This window comes from Neolamprologus brichardi, chromosome 6, assembly GCF_056152115.1.
Source record: "Neolamprologus brichardi isolate AB-2024 chromosome 6, ASM5615211v1, whole genome shotgun sequence".
Classification (NCBI taxonomy): domain Eukaryota; kingdom Metazoa; phylum Chordata; class Actinopteri; order Cichliformes; family Cichlidae; genus Neolamprologus; species Neolamprologus brichardi.
In genome coordinates this window covers 25,748,145-25,762,756 of record NC_142109.1, presented here as the reverse complement: position 1 = coordinate 25,762,756, position 14,612 = coordinate 25,748,145, and the positions used below count along the sequence as shown (strand labels likewise).

At 39.6% G+C, this 14,612-nt stretch overlaps 1 protein-coding gene across 1 annotated transcript; it reads left to right on the top strand.

Annotated features, from left to right (window-relative positions):
- Positions 1–6,756: 6,756 nt before the first annotated feature.
- On the top strand, positions 6,757–11,243 carry adra2a (adrenoceptor alpha 2A). The gene is made up of 2 exons (XM_006790805.3): positions 6,757–7,015; positions 7,195–11,243. The coding sequence occupies exon 2, from the start codon at positions 7,404–7,406 to the stop codon at positions 8,688–8,690; it is 1,287 nt and encodes a 428-aa protein (XP_006790868.1). The 5' UTR covers positions 6,757–7,015; positions 7,195–7,403; the 3' UTR covers positions 8,691–11,243.
- Positions 11,244–14,612: the final 3,369 nt, after the last annotated feature.

Here is a 14,612-nt window from a genome sequence, read left to right as displayed (position 1 = left end):
GGTTTTCACACAGATCAAATCGTTTGGACACAACGATGAGACAACACAAGGTGCATATTTGAGCTTAACGCAGTTACAGTACAAGACTGTCGGAAAAAGACAAAAAAAAAAATTGTAAAAAGGGCTTTCTGTGTTCACGCTCAACAACACACCGGAGGCATTGCATTCCTGGGTTTTATATAAAAGCTTTGGAAGTTTCTTTTGTTTTGTGTGTGTATTTACTTTTAGCTGTAAACAATTGTGTGAAAAATGCCTTCAACGAGTACTCAAAAGTGAGATGTGCATTAGGTATGCAGCGTGAGCGCTGTGACCCATTTTTACATTCAGTCTCTGTTTTACTTTATTCATGTGCCATTTTGCAAGGCTGCGAATGCCAGGGTATGAAGAGACGAGATGATGGGAGGTGAGGCACGAACTGAGCGGGGCTGATCGACTGGAGAGCATTTATCAGATCGTGGAATGTAGTTTTAATGTTCTGAGGAGGAGATGGAGATCACCGACCTGTCCATTCAGTTCCAGGCTTGTTGCTGCAGGTGGTGATGATGTATTGCGTACTGGTGCATCCAAAATAATTGGAGTATTTTGTTTATTTTTCTATCGTTTGTGATTTTTAGGCCATCGAGAGCATCACAGAATCAGTCATTTTGCTCCTTTTGCTTTTTTGTTTCTGGATCATATGAATCGTCATTTTCTTGCCTTGTTATTTTGTACAGGAAACAAGCATGTTGAACACATATTTGACATGATTTGTCTGGGTCAGAATCGGGCGTTTTTGCATAGAAGATTTCGATTTAGTGGCTATTTGGTGTATCTGCAAATGCTCCCTTTTTGTATATTGCAAAGGGTGTCGAAGCATTGTGTGGCAATGCTTATCCTACTTAATCTACATTGACAAGCAGCCTTAATGGTCTTTTTTATGTGTTTGTTTGGCTATTCCTTGTGTCTATGGCCACTGACTGTACTTGATGACAAGCAACTGGTTGTTACAATGTAAATTTGGGTCTAGTTTCTTCTGTCTTATTTTTCCTTTTACTCTGTACAGTAATCTGACATTATGGTAGGCTCAGTATTACAAAATCTGTAATGTGATGAGTTTTTCAAGAAAACAGAGAGCGCAATGGAAGATGATGCCATTATGCTACCAAGTGGATGTGCATTAGCTTACGTCTCCCTTGTCTTTGGCATTAAAAGGGAATTCCACCAACACCGACTTGCATTGTTATTTTGCAAAAGAACAACATATTTATTTTTTTAATATCTTATCTCTGCAGTTATATCAGGTTTAATTCAGGAGTTTTGCAGAGGGACTAAACTTCATTTCTTAAAAATAAATCTATATTGAAATTAGGTAGTTTTGGACATGTTTTCAGAAACACAACAAACAATTTTCAGGTTTGTTTCCACATGAGGGAACATGGATTCATAATTACTCATCTTTTTTGTATATAAACCAAGTCAGCTTTGGTGGAATGGCCCTTTAATGTGAAGCTGTCCAATCTTTCCCAGTGCATACTTATCTAAATCGCACCCAGCCACTGACACATCCTCCTGTAGTATCTCCATACATTTACTTGACTGCCTTATGTGCACCAAGCAAAACCTTTATGACCGCTTGATTTAATCCACAAAGACAGTCATTTTTTCTTTTGTTTCCTTTTTACGCCAGTAAAGAGATGCGGGTCCTTGGACATAACAGATTTTGGATGAGTTGTTTCTTGACTGGACGAGCAGACGCAGACATGACTACCTCTATATGAGTCTTCATTGCTAACCAGTGACCAAGATCCAGTCTGAGGTGTTTCCACCTGTGTACAGCTGTGTGTTTGAAACAGGAAATCTGGACCAGCAATTAAACAACAGTCTGTTTTACTAAGCACCCCCACCCCCCTCCGATGTTTTATTTGTTTGGATATATATGCCTTTATTAAGCATTATTTGGCAATTGGAAAAGAAGAGAAATACACTGACTCTTGTGCTTGGTTGTAAATGACAAACTTAATCAATGCCGCCCCATTGTAAGAAAATTATTCTGATACCAACTAGCTGCAGAGTACTACTTTGCAAATGAGTGAAAATGACCATGTTTGGTGATGTTCTGTATGTACATACATCTTTTTAACTGTAATAAACTGATAAATATTTACAAATTCATGTGCTTGTATTTAAATTTCACATTTTTGGGGAGGGGAATCAAGTCAGGATTCCCCTCCCCATTCCCCCCCCCCCCCAATTTTTCTATCGTTTTGTTTCCATTTTGTATTCCAGACAGACATCACAGCATGGGAATATTAAGTCAATATTAACGTTTCCCTAATGTTAAAAGGTAACAGTAATCAGAATTTAAGAGAGACTTGAAATTAATAAGCTGTTTTTTTCCCACAATGGTGAAAAAACATGAGAACAAATCCAAAACATCCAAATGATTTATTAAAAGAAAGTGCTAGTAAAAACTCATCATGCTTAATCGTCATCAATCATCATGCTCTGAAAATCAAAACTTACAAAACAGCCACAACTATACTCACCTTTAAAACACAACATCAATAATTTCTAAAATAGCAGAAACCAACCAAATAAACACAAAAAAATCTTTTTTTTATGTAACCACAGTGGCAATTTTAAGAGGTGGTTGTGCTGTTAAAATGTGGCAACAGCAAGCAGCTGTACAGAGAAACAGTTCCAGTTAGTGGGACATGCACTGGGGCTTCATCACTGGTGGTGTGGGACTTTGCCTTGATAAGAAACTTTTGTAAAAGCAAGTAGTTTCTTCAATAACAAATCATTAAGATTTATTGTAGCCCAAAATGCAATCAGTCTAAAAATACAAAGAAAGAAACATCTATTTATTAATTTGTAATAAAAGTACACTGTTCTAATGTTCTAAATGAAATAAATAAACAAATGTTTTTCCACTGGTTCCACTTAAGCAGTGGAAGCAGTCTTTGTTTGTCACCCCCGGGGACAATTTCAGCACTCACTACACAACACGTTTCCTGTTTGTTTTGCATCGCTGCTGACCTGTGCCAGAGCTGAGCCTGTTCTCATTCACAGCTCATCTCGGAAGTGCTGATGTGATTCATTATTCACCTGTGCAGAGAATACAGCTGCAAACGCCACTGTTGATAACGGAAAGAAATAAGTTGCTCTAATCTTAAGTATTGATTTATAGTAAATGTTCTCACCATCTATCTATAATTCACTTTCAGACTGGCTATTTTCACCTTGCCTTTGGGGTTAATACGGTTTCATTTATGCTACATAATGTGTAACAAAAGATGGTAAAAGAGCAGCAGGTGCATTTTACACAATATTTGTTTGTTTGTTTGTTTTTCAAGTAATCACTGTCTCTCTAACGGCCTGAATCTGTATCGGTGTCATCAGTCCAGTGCAACACCGCCCCCTGCTGGGGAGATGAAATTATTTTCTAACTTAAGCTCGAAACGGGTTTTTCTTCTTTTTTCTTGTCTTGTCTTTTTAAATAAATCTATAATAATACTCACATGATGTCACCATGGAGCTACCACCACCATCTGAAAATCAACCCGATCAACCGAGTTTATCGTCTCGTCTAGTTACGCTCAAGTATGTACTGTGGGAGAGTGCCTTCACATATCTGTCTTTAGCAAAGGAAATCATAAACTTGGGGGAAAAAAACCCCCACTGAGCTCATTGACCTCCTCCACTTCCTCATCGTCTGTGTTGTCCATAAATATCTTTTTTCCCACGGAGCTGGTTCCCGGAGCTGGGAGGCTCTTGCTGGAGACGACAGGTGTCACTGTATCCTTGCGCTTTGTGCGCGCCCTCATGCATCAACCGGCGCCACGAGACAATGTTTACCCCCAAAACAGTCAGCCAGTTCCCTGTACGGCTGCTATCATTTCACCAGCCAGGACAGATAAGAGTTGGATTGTCAGGCTTTTTTGTGGGTCCTGCCTGTGAGCAGCGATTCGCAGGTGGGCACTTTGAATATTCACTGACTTCCCGTTAAAAGCTTTCCGCACATTTATCGGATAGTTTGTGGTCTATGGCTTCAGCAGAAGACAATCACAGAGCAACCAGAATTTCTAATAATCCATTAAGCTATTGGGTTACATGTTTCTGACTAAAACCATGTCAATTTTCTCTTCCACATCTTGTTGCTCCTGCTTTGGAGTGAACAGGGTCAAAGGCACACTTCTGTTTCCGTGATCAAAATCATCAAATTAACGGTGAATAGAAAATAAAAGATCCCCGGACAAAACATCAGAAAATTAGACACTACATGTAAGCACGTGACTGTAAAAAATGTATTATTAGCTAAAATTGCAAACTAAAATATGGTTGGTTCATAATTAGAGCTGTAGTTTTAGCCTCTCTACAGCATAGACACCAACAGGGTGTTAAACCCAGTGAAGTCGCCATTAACTGTTGCAGCTTTAGTTTGTTTGTGAGAGACGAGCACAACTGAAGTCAAGATTATCACGACACTTTTTTCAGTGTGTCTGCTGACTCCTGCATTCTGAGCGCGCCCGGCACACACTGATGATAAGCAGGGTACTCTGTGTCCTCCTGCAGCTCTTCGAGATTTCCCTCCTTCGAGTCACCCTGCTAGAGCGATTTTTTTTTAGTGGAACACAAACAATGCGTTCAGCACAGTTTCTGTGGTAAGAAAGACTTTCTGAGAAGACTCTGGGAGTTTGGACCATAATGAATCCCCCAGTGGATGAAATCTAAAGAAATGCTAAAAGTGTCCAAACCAAACAAAAGCGCAGGCTTCTCCAGCTATAAATTGTATACATAAAACGAGGGGATTAGCATTTGTGGGGTTTGCGAAGTCTTGTGAGATTTTTGATCTAATGTCAGAGGAATACTGCCCACACTGTATGTGTCAGAGTTAGGAAAACAACTACTTTCTAGTAAACTTAAGTAATACTTAAAACTGACTCTTTATTGCTCTCTTTTTTAATGTTCCTTTGCTGTCTTAGATTTATGAAAAACATTTTCCGGCTTCTGCGCACTGTTGGTTTATTTTAAAGATCAGTAAAGATCCAGTGTTTATCCTTTTTTCATACTGATAAATATGTTTTTTAGTGTTAAATTGTTGCAGCTGTTGTGTGATTACCTGCCACATCCTTAGTCTATGGACGCAATGCATGTATCATATGACAGGTAAATATAGTCTAAGTAAACTGGACTGGGCAGAGTAATGCAAGCATCAGGTGAAGTTAAATATTTGAATTCAAACATCAGGTGAACTACTGAACAGAGTTCATGACATGTAAAGAGACAAAGGGTTTCTATTCATAGTTATAGTCAAATTTCTGAGTGTTTGGGTGGGACTCGGAGTGACTGTTAATTAGGAGGTTGAGAGATAAGGTTTGTCACGATGTCAGAATGCTGAAAAGGAATATTTGGGCAGGTTTATTTCAGGCCACTGGGTAACTTTTTATCATTTTGTTTTTAGCATTTTGTTGTAAGGCACTTTGCAGGATTTGTCTTGCAAAGTGGATTGCACAGTGACTCCTATAGGCTTGTATTGTGATACATTTCCCACTATACAACTTTTTCACAAGAAACAGTTTTTGATTCTCATTACATGGCAAGACAGTCACATAGGACACATTAGAAAATAAATAGAAAGGCAAAAATATGTTTGATATTTATTTAATTTGAACCATTTTAATTTAATTTTTAGCTTTATCCTCATTATCCACTTTTAATGCCCTATAAGTCAGCAGCCACCATGAGATTACACTGAAGAAGAAAACCACCTGCATGTTTGAAGAAAAATATTACTTGGCAGCAATCTGTTTATATCACAAGATACTGATTAGATCGTCTGTGCCAATAGAAAAAAAACATTCTGCTAATCACCGAATTTGCTTCAATAAGTGGCCACAGAGAAACACACACACACAGAGAGGACTCCTTATAAAAGAGGTTGCCTTTTTTTTTCAGATTCTGTTGGGAATACAGAGCTAATATTCTACATCTGCCTGAGCCTCTGCTACCATTGGCCACTTTGTTATACGTATCCTTCAGGCAAACAGGTCTGTGAGTCAGTCAGAGGTCCGCTCTCGAAAAAGTTTGGGGACTCCCTTGTGTGTTCTACGTGGAGTGTGAAAGGTGGCCAAATAAATTAGGTTTGGTGAGTAATAAAATGCTTCTCTGATATCCACATGGTATGTCCATGGCAGCTGCTTAGCAACAGAGTCTAGCAGCTGCACTGCAAAAAATATCTGTCCCAACACGGCCTGGACTTTACGCTTTCAATAGTCTCTTTTTGAACTGCAAAATGTGGTTTCTTACTCAGTGAACTGAATTAAAACCTCCATAACTTTGCTACAAAAAAGCGCTCTTTCTCTTGCAGTAATTCTGCCTTTAGTATCTATTTACTCTGGCTGTTTTTTCGTTTTAAAAATCAGGATCACGAGGCATCATGTCAAACACCTGGAGCAGTGGGGAACAAATTAAATTAAACAAAAATGTAACAACATCGCATGATCCAGATATACCTGTTATTTCGTTCAGAAGTTGCACAAGTTTTCTTTTCTTTTCATTTCCTTTCCATCTCCGCCTCATTTAATACCTCCCCGTTGCACTAAGCTTGCAGACCGTATTTTGTGTGCGATATGTTGCCAGATAAACATGTCACGGCAAAACGCCAGTGTTGACACTCCGCGGAAGCACAGTGGCCCGGTGATGGGGACACTTTTTGCAGCGTGCGGAATATAAAGAGAGGGAGTGGCGCACTGGTTAACACTGAGGAGAGAAACTCCACACGCAGACAGAAGCACGGCAGCGCCCGGGATAACGCGATTAGCGCTCTATTAGGTCCGCTACTGAGCACAACTAGATGCAGCACAGAGATCATTGTGTGAGGAGAGAGAGAGGAGACGCAGAGGAAACGCTTCATCCGCCACATGGAGCCTCTTTTCTTTCAAACGGTCTGCCTGAAGAAGTTACCCACTGACAGTTTTTTAATGCCTGTGCCTCTCATGCACTGGACACGTTGTGCCACTGCCCTTCATCTCAGGTAAGGCTGCTCCGCTCTTTTTTTACGCTCTTTTCTCAGTGTTACTCAGGTTCAAGTGCTCACCTAATGTCTCAGACAGGTGATATTAGTACATAAGTCATGTCATAGTTAAGTGAGAACAGAATTGTTAGCACTGAAGGATCTGATGTTTGTTTCTTTGTGTTGCCTCATATTTTCAGATGAACTGTCAGCCTTATAAATAATAAGGGCTAATTCTTGGAGGAGGCAGTGCACAATGAAAGAGAAAAAGCTGAGGAAAGCCCCAGAGGAGTGATTCATTTGCTTCCTTTCCTCATCCCTGCTGTGAGCTACAAGCTCTGTCCTTCCTGGTGGATGATATTTGTTAACCTCAGGTGAACTCAGATAGGCAGTGGGTCAACCTGCTCCAATGGAGTGTGCTATGGAGACCAACCAGACAGACATGAAAGTTTACACCCTCCAGATTGCCCTGCCACTCACAGTGCTGGTGGCGATCATGATCCTGTTGATAGTGTTTGGTAATGTCCTGGTGGTCATAGCTGTGTTTACAAGCCGGGCCCTGCGGGCTCCCCAGAACTTATTCTTGGTGTCTCTGGCATCAGCAGACATTTTAGTGGCTACCCTTGTGATGCCTTTCTCCTTGGCCAATGAGCTCATGGGATACTGGTACTTCGGTGGAGTGTGGTGTGAGATCTATCTTGCACTTGATGTTCTCTTCTGCACTGCCTCCATTGCCCACCTTTGTGCTATCAGCTTAGACCGCTACTGGTCCATCACCCAGGCCATCGAGTACAACCTGAAAAGGACACCGCGTCGCATCAAATGCATCATCTTCATTGTGTGGGTTATTGCAGCAGTTATATCCTTCCCACCTCTAATCACCATGAAGAAAGACAAGAATACTGAAAATGATTATAACAATAATAACAGTTTTACTAATGTTACTAAACCTTCGTGTAGGATCAATGATGAGAAATGGTATGTCATCTCCTCCTGCATCGGGTCTTTCTTCCTCCCTTGCATCATCATGGTTCTGGTCTATATTCGGATCTACCAGATTGCCAAAAAGAGGACGCGAGCACCACCCGGAGACAGAAAGCGAAAGGATCTGCCAAAGGCTGCCACCGTCGCTGCTTCCAACCAGAAGCAGAACGGCATGGGGGATGATGAGGATCATGACAAGCTGAATGGCGAACAGGTCATCAAACTGAAGGAGGAAGTGAAACGAGGCGATGGTGCAGAGGATGAGAAAGTTGAGGCCAACGGGGTGGACATTGAGGACTCATCCTCCTCTGATCATCATATGAACAATCCATGCTCAATTAAAAAAAAATCGACCAAGGGGACACCCAGACTGAGTCAAATCAAACCAGGGGAAGATGATGTCAGAAAGCGCGAGCCGAGCACCAAAGGCAGCCGCTGGAAAGGCCGTCAGAACCGAGAGAAACGCTTCACTTTCGTCCTGGCAGTGGTCATTGGAGCATTTGTGATCTGCTGGTTTCCCTTTTTCTTTACATACATGCTGAAGACACTGTGTCTGTCCTGCTGTGTCCCTGAAAAACTGTTCAAGTTTTTCTTCTGGTTCGGCTATTGCAACAGTGCACTGAACCCCATCATTTACACCATCTTCAACAACGACTTCCGGAGGTCATTCAAAAAGATTCTGTGCAGGAGGGACACTAGGAGATATGTATGATGGACTTGATCTTGTACATACATTCTTTTTTGCCATCCTGTACATAAATTGTAAAAGACATTGATCTTTGTGCATGGATCACCAGTTTGCTCTAGGTGTTACTGCTTGGAAAAGCTTTGCCAGGATGAGCTTCCTGTGCACCAGTGGGAAAAGTTTGCCTTTAGAACTTTCTGGCAGAAAATCTCGTTTTCTTTTATGCTTTCCTAGGTTTGAGCAACACAAATATGTGGTAAGATTTCAGAAAGATTGTTGTTTGGGTTAAGAAACATTCTATGAAATACAACAGAAAGAACCGAAGGCTAACTTCTCTCATGTCTTGCAGCATCTTTTCGAAACGTCTGCCACCCACAGCCTCAACATTGACCAAGTTCACACAAAAAAGAGGCTTAAAGTACCGAACACCACAGCGAGAACATGTTTTATTGTAACTGCTCTTTGTATTTTTATAAAAGAAACAAACACAGTGAAGTCCATGATATGTATTGTATTTTATGAACGTGTATTGTACAAAATGATCTGTCTGAATATTTGTCTCTATTTTTGTTGTTATGGATACAGTATTGTGCATTTTTTTATGATATGATGTTGATGACGATGACGGTTAAGATAATGATGATGATGGCGGTGTGGGAAAAAATGCAGACCCTTTTAAAGAGTAAATAAAGGCCATTTCCTGAAGGAGTCTCAAGGAGCCATATAAAACTTCAGACTGGTGATGACATGTTATAATTTACAGAGTGTTACTGTGTGTTTACTTCACACAAAACACACTAGAGGCGTGTAATAAAAAGGCACAAAGGCAGCACGAACAAAAGAAAACGTCTGAATTTGTTCTCAGAAAATGATCACGGGTTGAGGAAGAGTTTCCAAAGGAGAAAATAAAGCGGTCCCACGTGCCACCCGTGTAAGGGTGTGAAAACCTTCTTGTACAGTGAATTGGATACTCCAACAGAAAAGTGCAAATATGCAGGTCTGGTGAATCTGACCTTTGCAAGAGATTAACAAAGAGCTTAGCTCTTAATGAGCCTGAACAGAACATGTGCAAATGTTCTTTTGCTCTTTGAATTAACAAAGATTGTGATAAGATGCTTGACTTTTTTTCTTTTTAGGAAGATGTCAAATTAAATTACACTTCCAATCTTTTTTTCCCCACCCCAAGTCTGTCTAGTGGGGCTTTAGATTTCAGAGTTCGTTATGGATGATTAGAAGTAGCGGTTCATTTGCTGTCTTGTGCTACCACAGTATGTGTCATTAAATAAAGACACGCAGCCTGTCAAACCAGATCCTGATTGACTGGTTCATCTCTCTTTTGCTCTCTCTCTCTCTCTTCACTGTCTTCCCTCCATCAGACTTCGAAGAGCGGGTGAAAAAAAACAATTGAGTAACTATAATCTGTGCATCGAATACAGAGAGCATAGCTTTTCCCCGCAGAGGAGGAGTAAATGGATTCCTTTTGAAAGTCAGGAAGGCAGTTGAGCAGCACAGTCCTCGGAAAGCTAAATGGTCTTTTGGGAGTTTTTCTAACTGTGTATCCACCTTACAACACAGCCTGATGTACACTTATATTTAGCCGGGGGAGTGTTTCTCTGCACGTTTACAACATGTATAAGTGTGGTGAGTCTGTGAGAAAAAGGCAGTGCATGTGTGTGAGAATGTGCAAGAGTATTTGCAGCACATATAAACACAGGGGGTGAGCTCCCACTGGACAGACATGTTTGCAGTCGTGCTGATACTCCATGCTCATTTTGAATGTGAGGAGAAATTGTCTGGGAGATTTTGTTATGTTGTAGAAAAGAAAAGAAAACGTTACCAACAGAGATGGGTGTCAATAAAGGTTACTGAACTAATACATCAAAGTCAAGTCTTCTCAAATTCTGCTCACTTGTTTCGAAATGGACAGGAAAGCCAAGCTTTTGCTGTCAGTCTATTTGTAATAAATTCTCTTGGAGTGCTGTGTCCTAATTGATGCCAGTCACAAACTATGACCTAAATCAACATGTTTGTTGTTACTTTTTTACAATACCCAGAGCAGAGAGTTTTTCATTGATTCCCCAGAGCCTGATTTAAGTCCTTCTACTTCCTGTGAGGTTGCAGGTTGAGAACACAAGCTCTTCACATTGATATTTGTTGTGAAATATCCATCGTCAAGAAAGAGCAGCCAACTCATAAGATTGAACATCAAGTTAAAACTAAACTGAACTTATTTAGGAAGTTTAGATGTTTTGTATCCTTACAAAAGTGAAGTATCACTACTTACTTTTTGAAGTATTTCATTATGAAATACTCATATTCACAGAACTTTACAGTACATTGACAGAGTTCCTGGTTAGATCTAAAAAATTTACCATCTCATTCCTCCTCTCGGCCCCAACTAGTCCCAGCAGATGGCCGCCCCTCCCTGAGCCTGGTTCGGGTTTCTTTCTGTTAAAAGTGAGTTTTTCCTTTCCACTATCTCCAAGTGCTTGCTCATAGGGGGTTGTTTGATTGTTGGGGTTTTCTCTATATTGTATTGTTGAGTCTCTACCTTGCAGTATAAAGCACCTATTATTGTGATTTGGCCCTATATAAATAAAATTGAATTAAATTGAACTGAACCATGCTATTTTTTTTTTTTTTGCTTCTTCTTATAATTAACATAATATTGATTTTTATAAATACTGCATACTGTTGCTGGTGTATATGGACAGTGTGCATACTGCTATAGTAACATATATACAGTATATAAACACTGATGTGGTGTGACCAGCATGCTGGTATGAGCTAATATTAATAGATACACAATCCTGTGTAACTAAAGTCATTTTGCTTAACATAAACATTAATTAAATTTCTAAACTGGGAATTACTGACATGTGGGAAGGTCAAAACAAAACCAACATATTGCCCTGTAAATTGATATGGCAACCCTTTTAGTTGCTTATTTATGCAAACGGCAGCTGTGTGACAGGAACATGATTCAACTGAAGCTGGGTTGCGGAACTGCTGATGAACATAATCCAATATTTACTGTCATTTTTGCTCTGTTTTTGGATTCTAGCTAACTCCTGAGAGAAATATCACTAGTTACAGTATCCATCTGTTTTTTGGCGCTGAGCAGATTGCAGTGCTTTCGTATTGTCACTTTATAGATTAGTGCTATATTAATTATAGCTGATTTAAATGCATGTGTCGTCGTGATATCCTCTTCCTTTGAGACAGATCTGAAATATTGCACAGCAAGTCACAGGGGTTTGTGAATGGATACTAACTAATATATATGTGTTGTGTGTTTACCTCGTCTCGTCCTCCTGTTCCTCTCCGTCTCTCCCTCTGCACCTTTCACATCAACAAGCAGTAGTGATATCATTAGGCGGATGTACTCGCTGACTGCCTATTGGAGGAAGCCAGCTGTCGAAGTCAGCAGACCCTCTACACACATACACACACACACACACACAGACATAGACACACACAAACATTTAGCCTCTGGGAATCGGGGCATGGATCATCAGGTTAGAGTGCACATCCGTCTCTAAAGGCAAAGCGTGGTTCAGAGCAGCTACCACTGAAAATGACAGGAACAAAATGTCAGTATGCTTCGAAAATCATACAGGACAAATAATCCGTGATAGATGGAGGATGCGTGTGGGGATAAAGTTGCATTTTACTTGGCTGCTTTGTTTTGAGATGAGTGCTTATAAGTGGCCGTGGGAGGATGGGTGTGTCTGTGTGTTGTGCACATATGCTGTAGGTGGCTGGGGTGAAAAGGTCATGATGACAGCGAATGTTGGCTGAGGCACCCACGTACTACAACCTGTACAGCTTTTTTTCAGAGTGACATCCGCCTATTTGAGGTGGCTTTAATATACATGATTATTCACAGTGTTACTGATGACTCACTGTGTTTTTTTTCCCTCCTACTTTGATTTGCCTGCTTTCCTTTTTGCGATTTCACAGGAGGCCTGTACTTGTCATCTTAACTACGATTTACACCAAGAACATACGACTAGAAAATGATCATATTTTCTAGCAGTCTTAGCCGGCTGTCAGCTCCTCTTTGAGGAAAGAGAGAATTTCACAGGTGTCATCTAAAATGAAATTCCAGTCTCATTAACGACAAGCTGATTATCTGTCAGACTGGAGAAACAAAACAACGCAGGGCAGTGGATATTTCCCTTGAAGAATAATTTGTCGCGACAAATCTATTTTCCAGGAACTCATTATGATTGAGTGCAATCAGCTCCCATCGTCCCAGAGACCACACAGCATTACGCAACGTGGTTATTAAACTTGTGAGGTACTTTGGTCTGCCTGGAGAAAGGATAGCATGCAGGATTTAGTGTTCTAGTCATGCGCATAAAAATGTTGGCGCAGCAGATCAGTTTTCATGTGTCTAAAATATCTTTGAACAACGTGGACTGGAAATATGCAGACAAGGAAAGAAAAGCACAAAAGCGGTCTTAAAGCATTTATACATTTAAGCTTCTACCATTTAAGAATCATATTGAGCCAGCGTGCACAAGTGTACACATGCATCATCTCACTTTTAACAGCTGTGTGCATTTTGGCAGCAATTTTTAGCAACAGAATCAAAACATGTGTTTCTATTTTTTGCCAGTCAAACCCAGTTTTGGTAATAGTGAAATGCAGCACGTAGAAAACCCCTCCTCATCAAAACAAAACAAAACAAAACAACAACAACAAAAACAAACAAACAGAAAAATCATCCAATATGTAAATATATTTATTTATTATATAATTATCTTGAATACACAACATACCATGCAGTTAAATGCTCTCTGATACAAACTAATATCATCTTACACTTTGCTTTTTTTTTTTTAATTTAATTTAATCTTTGTTTGTTTGTTTTTTTTGTTTTTTTTTTTACTTTTGTAACACATTAAATTTGATATTTTGTTATGATGTGCACCCTGTATATTCATTTCATCTCACCTGACTGGAGCCTAAACATAGACAGAGATGTTGTATTGTGATGCACACAGTTAGTACAAGAGTTTTATTAACATAAATCAAGTTGCTTTACTTTGGTTTTAAAGTAAATAGTATAACAAATAATTAATGAATTAAAAATTAAAATTGAGAAAGAATAAATTGCCACAAGTAACAGAATATATGTCAGAGATGCATCATTACATCAGGGATGAAACTAGTTAAAAAAAATCCATACATGTTCTTATTCATATAAATGCAATACAAGTAGTAGTAGATATTAGGCATGTATATGTTTATATATACATGCCTATTATTAGAATATATTATATTCTAAAGAAAAAACCCTTTCTTTTAGCAAGGTTTTCAAGTTGTGCAGTTCAACTTCCTTATCTCTGGAAAGGAAATTTCATTCTGTAAGTGTCCAGTTATGCTGCTATGCCACATACACTATTACACCGGTGTATGTTCATGTTAAACATAGCCAAAACATTAAATAATTAGGTTGAGGCTTCAGACTGCTCGAAACACTCGATTTCTGGAATTTCTTTCTACTCATGGATCTGTGTGACCCGTCTATGTTGTACCCCCCCACACACACACACACTTTGCCCCATGACAGCTGGAGTAGTCTTTGTTCTTATATGAACAAAAAAATAAAACAAAATCTAATGTTCCTCGTGATATTCATAAGACATCACCAGGCACTGTAGACTATGTGAAAGCCATCAAGCACGGAAGTGCTTACATTTGTGAACAGCAGAAGATAAAAACAGACAATTCTGAACTTCTGAGAGCATATGATCATGTGATATTATCTGATGTGATCTTTGTGCAAACTCAAAAGGGTAAATTATATTCAAACACTACAAAAACTACACCCCGTGGACACCGGTACATTACATTAAAAACATCCTTAACATCCTAATAGCCAAATGTGTCATGATTGTGTGGAGCGAAGAGTGGTGAGGACCCAAAAGCAGACGCAGG

Coding starts and splice junctions, on each gene's coding strand:
- adra2a (XM_006790805.3), top strand. CDS start 7,404: ATGGAGTGTGCTATGGAGACCAACCAGACAGACATGAAAGTTTACACC.